This window comes from Triticum aestivum, chromosome 4D (genome assembly GCF_018294505.1).
Source record: "Triticum aestivum cultivar Chinese Spring chromosome 4D, IWGSC CS RefSeq v2.1, whole genome shotgun sequence".
NCBI lineage: Eukaryota > Viridiplantae > Streptophyta > Magnoliopsida > Poales > Poaceae > Triticum > Triticum aestivum.
Genome location: NC_057805.1, coordinates 298411524 through 298423323, shown reverse-complemented (window position 1 = coordinate 298423323; position 11800 = coordinate 298411524). Strand labels below are relative to the sequence as shown.

General features: G+C 43.0%; 1 protein-coding gene across 1 annotated transcript; it reads left to right on the top strand.

Annotated features, from left to right (window-relative positions):
• Positions 1–8176: 8176 nt before the first annotated feature.
• LOC123099928 (macro domain-containing protein VPA0103) lies at positions 8177–10380 on the top strand. Its single transcript, XM_044521946.1, has 7 exons — positions 8177–8450; positions 9113–9161; positions 9258–9360; positions 9450–9545; positions 9638–9712; positions 9819–9888; positions 10122–10380. The coding sequence occupies exons 1-7, from the start codon at positions 8325–8327 to the stop codon at positions 10203–10205; spliced, it is 603 nt and encodes a 200-aa protein (XP_044377881.1). The 5' UTR covers positions 8177–8324; the 3' UTR covers positions 10206–10380.
• The last annotated feature ends 1420 nt before the right edge of the window (positions 10381–11800 follow it).

The following is an 11800-nucleotide window of genomic DNA, read 5'->3' as shown; positions in this document are numbered from 1 at the left end:
TAGGGTAAAACCTCAACTCGGTTTGACCGATTACACAAACTCGGTGAGAATGATTTTGATAATAAGCAAAACAAAGAGTTGCTCAAGCAAACTTGGTGGGACTGATTGCATATTTCGGTGAGACCGAAATAATTGCAACAGGCAACAGAGAGTTTGCAAGCCCATCTCGGTGAGACCGAGATCCCATCGGTGAGACCGAACTGGTTAGGGTTTCTGGCAGTGGCTATGTCAAGTGAACTCGGTGGCGCCGGATAGATCAAATCGGTCGGGCCGAGTTTGACTTTAGGTTTGGGACATATGTGAAAGTGAGAAAGTGGTTGAGGGCTCTGGAGCATATCACTAAGCACTTTGAGCAAGCAAGCCATTAAACAACACATCATCCCCTTTTAATAGTATTGGCTTTCCTATGGACTCAATGTGATCTTGCATCACTAAAATGAAAATGTAGAGTCCTGAGCTTTTGAGATTTTGCCAATCTTCTGTCCTTAGCATCTTGAAGGGGTTCCACATCCTCTTGTCCATGCCACTCCACTGTTGAACTCATCTGAAATATACTAGGTGAAAATATTAGTCCAACAAGCGATATGTTGACATTAATTACCAAAATCACCCAGGAAGCACTTGTGCTTTCAGCTTGTCGTCACCAAAGCTGGTGAAGACGACGTAGCAATGATTCGCATCGGGGAAGACGTCATCACACATGGCCCCGGCAGCCGGGAGCGGGGGTGGAGGCAGAGGCGGCTGCCCTGCACCCGGTGCGGAAGCTGGAGGCGGCGGGATGTCGCCCCTCATGATGCGCTTTGTGATGGCGCACTGCCGGAGCGTGTGCGTAGACGGCGTTGCGCCGTTGTGGTTCTTGCAGGGGGCATCGAGCATCTCCTCCAAACTCATGGCGGTTTGCCATGCAGTCTTGCCGGTGCGCGGGCGCTTGCCGGATGGCTCAGCCGCGGGCGCCTAGTCGGCTGCATCGATAAGACAATTGTCGTAGCGGGGAGCCGGATGGTCGGCCTTGCGCTTGTTGTTATGCTGGCGGCTCGCCAGCCCGCTTGGAGGGTGGTGCCGGCAACGCCTTGCCGGCCTCATCCAACACGACTTGGATCTTCATGGCGGAGTCGACGTTGGCGTACTTGTCTGCCGTAACCATGAGTGCAGCCATGGTGGTCGGCTCAGAGCGCAGGAGCTTGTGCTTGAGCAAGGTGCCATCCCGACAGCCGCTCACAAAGTACTGGATGGCGTGCACCTTGTGGACCCCTCACAGCTGTTCCAGAGCTCTGTCCAGCGTGCGAGGTATTGATGACCGGTTTCGTCTGGCCCCTGGACGCACACGGCGAGCTGGCTGGGATGGCCGGGTCGCTTGTAGGTGCCGGTGAAGTTGCGCACGAAGGTCAGCTCGAAGTCTACCCACGAGTTGACACTGCCAGCCGGCAGGCTGTTCAACCACGTCCGGGCTGAGCCCTGTAGCATGAGCGGGGAGTAGCGCATGGCCAGGCGCCGGTTGCCGCCTGCGATGCCGATGGCGGTGGTGTAGTCGATGAGCCAGTCCTCCAGCTTGACGATAGTGAACTTTTCATAACATACGATGGACATTTTTGTAATAGAAGATGGACTTTTTGTATAACACACAAAAAAGAGAAGAAGAAACAAAAAAGAAAAGAAAAGAAAAGACAAAAAAAACGAAAGGAAAAAGGAACCAAAACCAAAAAATCAGAACAAAACCACAGAAAATCGAAAGCAAAAAACCAGAGAAGAAAATCGAAGAAAACTCGCAGGAAACAGGGAAAAAAGCTGTAGCGAACGAAGAAATGCGAACCCCATATATGGGTTGGGCCAACCGGCCTAATGGGCGTCAAATAGGGTCTGCCTTTTCCTACGAAAGGCCTTACACAGGGCAAATCCTAAAATGCGCCTGTAGCGCCCGTTATAGAAAGCTCCTAACAGGCGCCTTTAGCGCCGGTTGGAGTTTCTGGCGCCCACGCGCCTGCTAGCATGGGCCAGGCCCACGAAGACACAAGTAGTAGCGCGAAAAAGAAAACTCAAAAAATATGGCGCTGCACGATGGAATTGAACTCACGACCATTCACCTCCAGTAAGTAGTTGGCTAACCGGCAACCCGAAAGCTCGTTGTCAAAGTGGTCTCTTCTCAAAATCTTATCTGCCAGATGAAAACAAGTCCGTAGTAATAGGTGGCCGTTGAGCTCCTAGTTTGACTGTTGGTGCCAGACTAGAATGGAAGAATGCCCATAATACTGAAATGAAGAAGAATACCTCACTAATAAGAAATAGAGCAACACCCATTGTGCTTCCTTTCTTTTACTAGAGAGAGTAGCCCAAGCCTTGAGGGCTTTGTGTTGGATCTGATGGTTGAGGCTTTGTTCTTTGCGAGCCTTGCCTTTCTCTTTTTTGCTCTGCTGTGGAGTTCTTTGATGGTCTATCTTCGCACCTGGCGCTTCTCGCGCTTTCTTCCTTCCACCTTCCTCTTGTACTCGACTCTTCCCCGATCACTCCCCAACAAAGGCTTGCTCGTCTTCGTCATAGTCCAAACTCTTTCTCGTGTGACTGTGGTGCTTTCTTGAGCGATGACTTGGGAGGGTTCCGGTCACCCCTACCCGGGCAGACAACCTCCCTCATTCACATCAGAAATGGCAAAGATTCCATTTTGGAAAGTAAATCTCTTTTTGTATAGATATAAAATAGCAAAAAGTACGGTTCAGAGTCTTTTTTTCTTTCTTATTTGAAATCCAAATCGAAATGCCTCAACTTGATAAATTAACTTATTCTCACAATTCTTCTGGTTATGTCTTCTCCTCTTACTTTTTAATTCTCTTATTTAATAATAATAATGGAATACTTGGAATTAGTAGAATTCTCAAACTACGGAACAAACTGCTTTCGCACCGAGGGGCGAGATCCGGAGCAAGGACCCTAAGAATCTGGAAGATATCTCGAGAAAAGGTTTTAGCACCGGTCTCTCATACATGTACTCCAGTTTATCCGAAGTATCCCAATGGTGTAAGACCGTCGACTATTTGGGAAAAGGAGGAAAATCACTCTGATCTCTTATTTCGGAGAAATAAGTGGCTCACGACAAATGGAGAGACATATTCTCTATTTGATCTTGAAGTCCTCATATAACACTTCTTCCAGTCGGATCACTTGTTGGAAAAACATAATGATCACAGGAAAAAAGAGCTCTTCAACCAGAAATAGCAAGCAACATGTTTTTCCGATCTGCAGATGAAGCAGAAGCAGGCAAAAGGCGAGCGCATAGCGAGGAATTTTCCATACTAGATCGACTCAACATTACCAAATCTACTCTGAGACTCTCTTCTCTTCATAGCTGGCTGTAAAAAAAGAGTCTTTAGTCCCAACTCTATGGATTTTACTTTTTGGCTCAACACCCTCCTCTCGACACTCGAGCTACCACGGATATGTGAAACATTGCACCGCGACAATGTACAAGAACAAAACACAGTAGCCGCATAGATTTTTGAATTATATGAAAACATTTTAGAAAAGCGTGATTTTTTTTTGAACAAAATGTGAATTTTTTTTTCCAAAGTCCACATATCACCAATTTTCAAAGAAGTTCACAAAATCTGAAAAGTTCATCAATTTTTAAAAACTTCCAGAAAATCTGAAAAAATTCATTGATTTTGAACAAATAGTTCATCGATTCTCAAAAAGACCTTATCAATTTTCAAAAAGTTCATCGATTCTCAAAAAGAGTTTATCGATGTTCAAAACAGTTCATTGATTTAAAAAAGTTCACAAAAATCAATTTTGAAAAATAGTTCACAAATTTGAAAACATTCATTGATTATGGAAAAAATGTTCATCAATTTTGGAAAAAAGTTCATCGAATTTGAAAAAAAGTTCATCAAATTTGAAAAAAGTTTATCAGTTTTGGAAAAAAGTTCATCGAATTCGAAAAAAGTTCATCAATGTTGGAAAAACGTTCGTCCATTTCAAAAAATGTTCATCGAATTTGGAACAAAGTTCTTCGATTTTGAAAAAGTTCATCAATTTGAAAAATAGTTCATTCAAATGAACAAAAGAAAAAAACACTGAACAAAACCCTTCCGAATAAACAAGAAAAACGAAAAAAATAGACATGAGAAGAAAAGAGTGAAGAAGAAATTATTGAACACATCATGTGAGAGTGGTGCGAATGAATAGGAGGTCGCGGGTTCGATTTCCACCCGACAAGCTTGCATATTTTTGTGCTTTACAACAGAAAAAAGGGACGATGGGCCGGCCCAAGAAGACCCATGAAGGAGGGAGAGGTGTGCGCCCGTTTGCGCGGATACCTGTAGCGTTGTTTAGGAATATCCTAACGGACGCTCATTGCGGCAGAATGTCGAGCGAACGCACAGAGGCGATCGACCAAGACGGGCCGGCCCAACTACGAGATAGTACACACGCTACAGTATCCGGTTAGAATGTGGAGCGAACGCACAGAGGCGAGCGACCTAGCGATCAAGACAGGACGGCCCAACTACGAGATAGTACACACGCTACAGTATCCGGTTTTGGGTACTTTCTGGAAGGTTCCTGACCGGTTTTGGGAACCTTCCAGAAGGTTCTTGAACCAGTTTTTCACTGGTTCTTTTTCTTTTTCTATTTCTTTTTTCTTTCTCTTTTTTTCTTCTTTCTTTGTTTTTCTGTTTCTTTATTTCATTTTTCAATTCCTTTCTCTTCTCTTTCTATTTCCTTTTTGTTCTTTAGATTTTCAATTTCCTTTCTGTTTCTTTTTTCTTTTCTTCTTTTTTCTTTTTTCTGTTTGTTTTCTTTCTTTGGTTTCTTATTTCATTTTCTTTTAATTTTCTCTTTTTTTCAAAATATTCAAATTTTGTTTGCCTTTCCATAAAATGTTCAGTTTTTTAAAAAATGTTCTAAAAATTCAAAAATTGTTCTCATTACACAAACAAGTTCAAAACTTTCGAAATTAATATAATGTACCAGACTTCAATTTTTTTGTTCACGTTTTCAAAAAATGTTCGCGATTCCAAATTTGTTCAGGATTTTTCAAAATTGTTCTCCGTTTCAAAATTTGTTCTCAATATTCAAAAAATGTTCGTGCTTTAATAAATTGTTCGTGCTTTAAAATTTGTTCTACGTTTCAAAGTTTGTTCTCAAGATTCAAAAAAAAAATGTTCATGCTTTAAAAAAAATTCTGCGCTTCCAAATTTGTTCTCAAGATTAAAAAATGTTCGTGCTTTAAAAAATGTTCATGTTCAAATTTCTCAAGATTAAAAAATTTTCGTGCTTTAAAAAATGTTCATGTTCAAATTTTGTTCTCGATTTCAAAAATTTTGTTCTCTAAATTCAAAAAATGTTCGGGATTTTAAAAGTGTTCATTTTATGAAAACTTTGTTCAAGCTTTTTAGTTTTTCTTCTAAAATTGGGAAAGTGTTCACTTTTCAAAAAACACTTTTTCAAAATAATTTTCGCGTTAGGAATTTGAGAAAATGTTTGGATCTACATTACATTTAGCTTCGCGCGCCATGGCGAACCAAGAAAGCTTGTCTATCGCGTTGGCTAGGCTCGTGCATACAAAGATGGGGGGTCCCTGGTTTGATCCCTTCCTCGATCAGAGTTTTTTTGGGATTTTTTCACTGCGTTGCGCTAATTGGGCCGGCCCAGCTGGAGACGCGCATGTGCGTCCGCTCGACAATTCGCCACAACGAGTGGCGCATAGGAGCTCTCCGTTGTTTAGGGAATGCCCCCGTTATAGGCTTAGCGGTATAGGGCGCACACCCCTCCTCCGCGATGGGCCAAGCCCATTTTGATTTTTATTCCTTTTGTAAACCGCGGCAAAAAAGGTGAGCTGAGAAGGATTCAAACCCACGCCAAGGTCTTTAATGCAACACACTCTAACCACCCTGCCGACTTCGCTTATGCGTCCATTTATAGCTTCTTCCCTATTTTATTCTTCCATTTTTATCTCATTTTCTTTTTTTGCTTTTTATTTCTTCTTTCTTATTTGTATTCATTGTTTATCCATTTTCTTTCTTTCTTCTCTTACTTTTATTTTTTTCTTTTTATAATTTGATATACAAAGTTCACCGGATTTTATGAACTTTTTTTAAATTTGATGAACTTTTTTTAGAATTGGTGAACTTTTTTTCAAATTCGATGAACCTTTTTCTAATTTGATGATTTTTTTTAAATGATGAACTTTTTTATAATTCGATGAACATTAACCTTTTCCAAATTTTATGAACTTTTCATGAAATTCAATGATTTTTTTTGAAGTCGATGAACTTTTTTTCAAATCTGGTGAACTTTTTTTAAGTTGTGAACCTTTTGCAAAACTGATGAACATTTTAAAAAAATCGGTGATCTGTTTTTCAAATTTGATGAACTTTTTTTAAAACTGATGAACTTTCTTTGAAAATTGATGAACATTTTATCAAATTCAATGAACTTTTTCAAAATTCATGAACTCTTTTCCATTTCATGAATTTTTCAGAATTCATGAACTGTTTTCGGATACATAAACTTCTTTTCTATTTCGTGATGTTTTTGACATGTGTGGGTATTCAAATTTTGTTCACATTTCTTTTTGAAAAGAAATCACGTTTTTGTGAATAGGGCGGCTAAACTGTTGTTTGTAAGCCATGTGCGCTGTTATGTTTCGCCAAGGCCTTATAGGTGTAGTGGTTCGTAAACAAGGCACGGAGCCGGAACTAAATGGCCAGGTGGTCGATTCCTCACGGGAGCCATTATTTCCTGGTTTTTCTTCTCGCCATACACTTTTTTGTACTGTCATGCGTTTTCATGGGCCAGCCCACTTGCATGCTGCATTGAGCTAGTTGGCTCAACGGGCGCATAAGGCGCCCGTTAGGAGAGCTCCTATACGCCGCCCGTGTGCGTCCGATCGACGCAGCTTCGCTGAAGCGACGCGCCAACAGGCCTGCCCAATTATCACGCCTCGAGCAAAAAATCATAAAAGAAGCGCACGCTTGGGATCGAACTCCCGACCTCATTCTGCATTCCTATGTGCCTACCAGCCGAGCTAGCAACCCACAACAGTATAAATGCAGCGCCAGCCGTAACGTATAAAAGATAGCTGCAAATAATGTTTTTTATAAAATAAATATTTTTAGTATCATGTTGAACAAATTTTAAAATACAGTCGATTTTTTTTGTAAAAACACTGAACAATTCAAAACCACAAATGAACTATTTGTATTATACGTTGAACATTTTTTCATATACGATGAACAAATTTTAAATACACAATGAACATTTTTTTCATAGCGTTGAACAATTTCATAGTATAAGATGAACATTTTTGTAGTACACGATGAACATTTTTATAATGCAAGGTGAACTATTTCATAAAATACAATGAACATTTTCTACGACGAAGATTTTTGTAATACATGATGAACTTTTTATATAATACACAATAAAGAGAAAAACAGAAAGAGAAAATAAAAAAGGAAACATAAAAGAAAAAAGGAACCAAAACATAAAATTAAAAAACCGAAACAAAACAACTGAAAACCAAACAAAACAGTGAAAAAACTGGAAGAAAAAACCATGGAAGAAAAAAAAACCCGCAAGGAACAGATAAGGAAGCAACCGCGAACGAATCAAAAGACAAAGGCAAATCCCGTACATGGGCCAGCCCACTAGAAGCTCCCCTCAGCGGAAGCACGACATTCTGACGCTAACGAGCGTCAAATAAGCGTCAAATAGGGTTTGCCCCCGTTAGGAGGTCCCCTTACGCGCAGAGGTGCAATTAGAAGGAATGTTCTACGCGGGCCGAGCTTATAAACGGGCCAAACAAAAGGTCCAGAGTATACACGGATCTAGGCCTACTCCGGGCTGCCGTCCAGGCCTCCAGGGTAGTCCTGGCCATCTCAGGCCCGGCCCTGTCGGCCCATCCAGGCCCGGCCCTAAAATCCAGGGCCTAGGCCCGATGGGCTTGCCTGTGGGCCGGGCTTGGGCCTGAGTTTTGAGCCCATGAGCAGGGCCTGGACGGGTTTGGGCTTAGCATATTGGCATTTTAAGGAAGAGGCCCGGCCCACGGCCCTAAGCCCTAAGGGCTTTTCAGGGCTTTTTACCAGATGGGCCGGGCTTGGGCTTGAAAAGTAGGCCCGATGGTAGGGCCTGGGCCTCAGTTTTTTGCTGTGGGCTTTTTAGGCCCGGCCCATGGCCAGATATACTCCAGGGACACTCACGCTCGCTCCCCACGAATGTCGTCGCGTGCGGCCACCAGAATTTTCCTGACGCCGTCGTTGCTCCCACTCCCACTTCCCAAGTGACTGCGTACGCGGCGGCCAAGCATCTGCCCAGCGGGAAGAGCCTTCGCGATGGCGGCGTCTGGATTCGGAGGCGGCGAGGCGTTCCGGCTGTCGGCTGCGGCGGGGGCCGGCGCGCTGAAGCTGCACAAGGGCGACATCACCCTATGGTCCGTCGACGGCGCCACCGACGCCATCGTAAGTTCTTCCGCTACATCTCATCATCCAATCCCACCTTGTCTCCTCCACGCCATACTGGTTGCGTATGTAGATATGCTTGGATAGGTGAGATGGGTCGAGTTGTATTTTACCAGATACGGAGTAGCAGCTACCGGCGCGTAGTGGGATCTGAGCATGGGATCGGAACTGAACCCAGTTCCGGAACCATCAGATGACGTTGTAGTTAGGCTGGCTTCTCAGATGGAACAGGCCTTTGCCTAGGTCTGGGTTGGTGAACAGGGTCTTCTTAGCTATGCTTATTTTCTGTTTTAATGTCCGTATCGGTTCCGTCTGCCCTTAGGGGCATCACCAAGAAGTCTGAATCAAGTTCCCCAATGACTGTCAGCTTATTTTCCATGGAGTGGAATTTGAGTTCTGAGCCTCAAATCATCAGGAAAGTTGCAGTCCCTTCTTGCAACAAGTTTATAAATCCAATATCTTATTACAAATCCATTCAGCCAGTTAGATCTTAAGCCTTTGCAAGCTTGTATGATATGATCTATTATGTGAGTATTTTACTAAATCCTTCTGTTACTTCCATTTGTGTTTTATGATAAACTGATGTGTTACATTTTGCATAGAAGCAATTATCTTTCTCTGTATTCAACAGTGAATTATATAACTGAGGTTTATTTTGGCAGGTCAATGCTGCTAATGAACGAATGCTAGGAGGGGGAGGTGTTGATGGAGGTATAAACTAGCTTTTGAGAAGCGTGATAATTTTATTTATCACTGATGGTCCAATATCTCATAGTTCTAATTACTAAGTCGAAACCCCTATGTCAGCTATACATCAAGCTGCTGGACCACAGCTTGTGCAAGCATGCCGTGAAGTTCCAGAGGTTAAACCTGGAGTCCGTTGCCCTACTGGAGAAGCTAGAATTACTCCGTTAGTACCTTCTCTCATTCATTTTGGTACCAACAGAATGCTATCTTCGTGAAACTATATCAATTTGCCTGTATATTGAATGTGAACAGAGCTTTTGAGCTTCCCGTGTCCCGTGTGATCCATACAGTTGGGCCCATATATGATATGGACAGGAAGCCTGAGGTGTCACTAAAGAATGCATACGAGTAAGTTCCTCCTTTTACAAAATATATTAGAGAAGGCCGTTCTAGCTGCTGAATCAGGCAAAAACAACCTGATCTGCATTTGTTAATTGCAGAAATAGCTTAAAGGTTGCTAAAGAGAATGGCATTCAGTACGTTGCATTCCCTGCTATATCTTGTGGTATTTTCCGGTATGTACTAAGTGCCCGTTTTCATTCATCTATCTACTTTTTTATGCAGTTTATTTTTTGCACTGTCAAAATTTAGAAGTTTAACACGATTTGAGCATGCATGCAGTTACCCTCCAAAGGAAGCATCAAATATAGCTATTTCAGCTGCTCAACAATTTTCAGCGGATATTAAAGAGGTTAGTCGTAGCCTGTGGTAGTATGCTGCAGTGCCACTGTGGTATTTGTAACCACATGCCATTTTACACTAATATGCAGGAACTATACAACCAATGTTTAATTGGAAATCCATTATGACTAGTCAGACTTGCAGTATTATTACACCTCTCTAGACGTGGAAGTTTGTTATCCTGTTTTTCGTGGTGTTGTCATCTATGTCTATTAAATATGTAAACCACTTTGTAATTGGCAGGTGCATTTTGTTCTGTTCTCGGATGAGCTCTACAAAGTTTGGCGTGAGACTGCCCAGGAGATGCTGACGCAGTTTGAGAAATGAATAACTATGATATCAGTGTAGTATGCGCATGTTAGCCAGCATCCAATATGACCACTAGAGTCTGTTGACCATGATCGTATGTATGGCGCAGTTTGAATGTGTTTATCTGAAAGATAGTTGGATGGATATGCCGGATGAGTGCCCTGAATAATATTTCACCGTTCTTTATGTTTCATTTTCATATGTACTGTATAAGATGGCCGGCAAGTGACAGCACATTTACTAAAGTTCACAGTATTTTTTTTTTTAACTTGCGGTACATTTATTCATCTAAGATAATTGATACATCTCTAATAAGATCAGCTAACAGGAAATCTGAGGGATCATCCTCCCAAGAAAAAACAGAATGTGAATAGAAATATTTCCTAGCCAGGGTGTTTGCCACATTGTTTGCTTCTCTCATGCAATTAGTAGAGGATACTGAGCCAATCCTTTGAGCTAACAGAAAGCATTCTGCCAGTAGTGAAGAGTAGGGACTTAATATTTCTAATTCCCCATTGCAGGCCTTAATTACCTCTAGACAATCAGATTCAAACATTCTGCTGTCGTCCCATTCTTTAGCGCCAAACATTCTGCTGTAGGGGCATCTAGCACATGATCAAACAGAGCAGACGAGCCTGTCAAAGCTTCTCCTCGATGATTGCAAAGGATCACCGCTGTAGCTTCAGTTCCATTCTCCATAGAGCACGCATCAACGTTCATCTTGTATACATTTAAACAAGGCTTCAACCACTTCTCATCTCTGGAATGTAAACCGTCGAGCATAGGAGCCGACTTTGTTGTAATGGCATGTATAGCTAAGGCTGTTCTCGCTGTTAGATCCAAAAAAAAAGGCTGTTCTCGCTGGCCTAGCAATGCCCTTGCCCTATCACACCTTCCCTTCTTTGCCATCAAATATACAAAGCTCCCACTATAATTGCAACCTTGGTGTTCGCTTGCGTTGGTCTCTTAGTAAATATTCGAAAACCACACTCCCCGATCTATCAATCGCCAGGGTCTGATCAATCAGGTCAGTCAGACCAGCCCCCCCCCCCCCCCCCCCTCCTACTTCCTTAGAGCAACTCCAACGCGCCGACCCTAAAAGGCCCGGGGTCATAGATGATAGATCGGCCAGCGGCCATGTCGGCGCCCAAAGTTCATGCCGGCACCATACCAGCGGCCGACATACAATGCTAGCCTCCAAAACACCCGCCACACAGTTTATCCTGGCGCACTTGCCAGTGGCTGGCACACATGCCAGCACACAAAAAGAGGCGGGAATTTGACCACGCCGTCTACGCTGTGGTCATGCTAGCACACTTGCCGGCATACAAAAAAAGGATGACGCTCTCCGCCATAGATCACTCGCGGTCGAATTTGAGCATGTCGGCCTGCATCTTCTCGAACCATGGCGTCTTCCTCGACGACACGGTGTTGAGGTCCATCTTCATGATCTCCACCCCCGTCATCATGCTAGCGAGCGCCACTTCTTTCGCCTTGGTCTTGGCATTGGCGGCCTTGATCTCGAGCATCTTGGCTTGCTTCTCCGCCTCCATCTCAAGCATCTTGGTTTGCTTCTCCGCCTCCATCTCAAGCCTCCTCCTTTGGATCTTCAT

What these genes read in the sequence shown, in the direction of transcription:
- LOC123099928 (XM_044521946.1), top strand. Translation starts at nt 8,325, where the DNA reads ATGGCGGCGTCTGGATTCGGAGGCGGCGAGGCGTTCCGGCTGTCGGCT. An exon ending in TCACTAAAGAATGCATACGA is followed by an intron (nt 9,546 to 9,637) that starts GTAAGTTCCTCC and finishes TGTTAATTGCAG; the next exon opens with AAATAGCTTAAAGGTTGCTA. An exon ending in TTTCAGCGGATATTAAAGAG is followed by an intron (nt 9,889 to 10,121) that starts GTTAGTCGTAGC and finishes TGTAATTGGCAG; the next exon opens with GTGCATTTTGTTCTGTTCTC.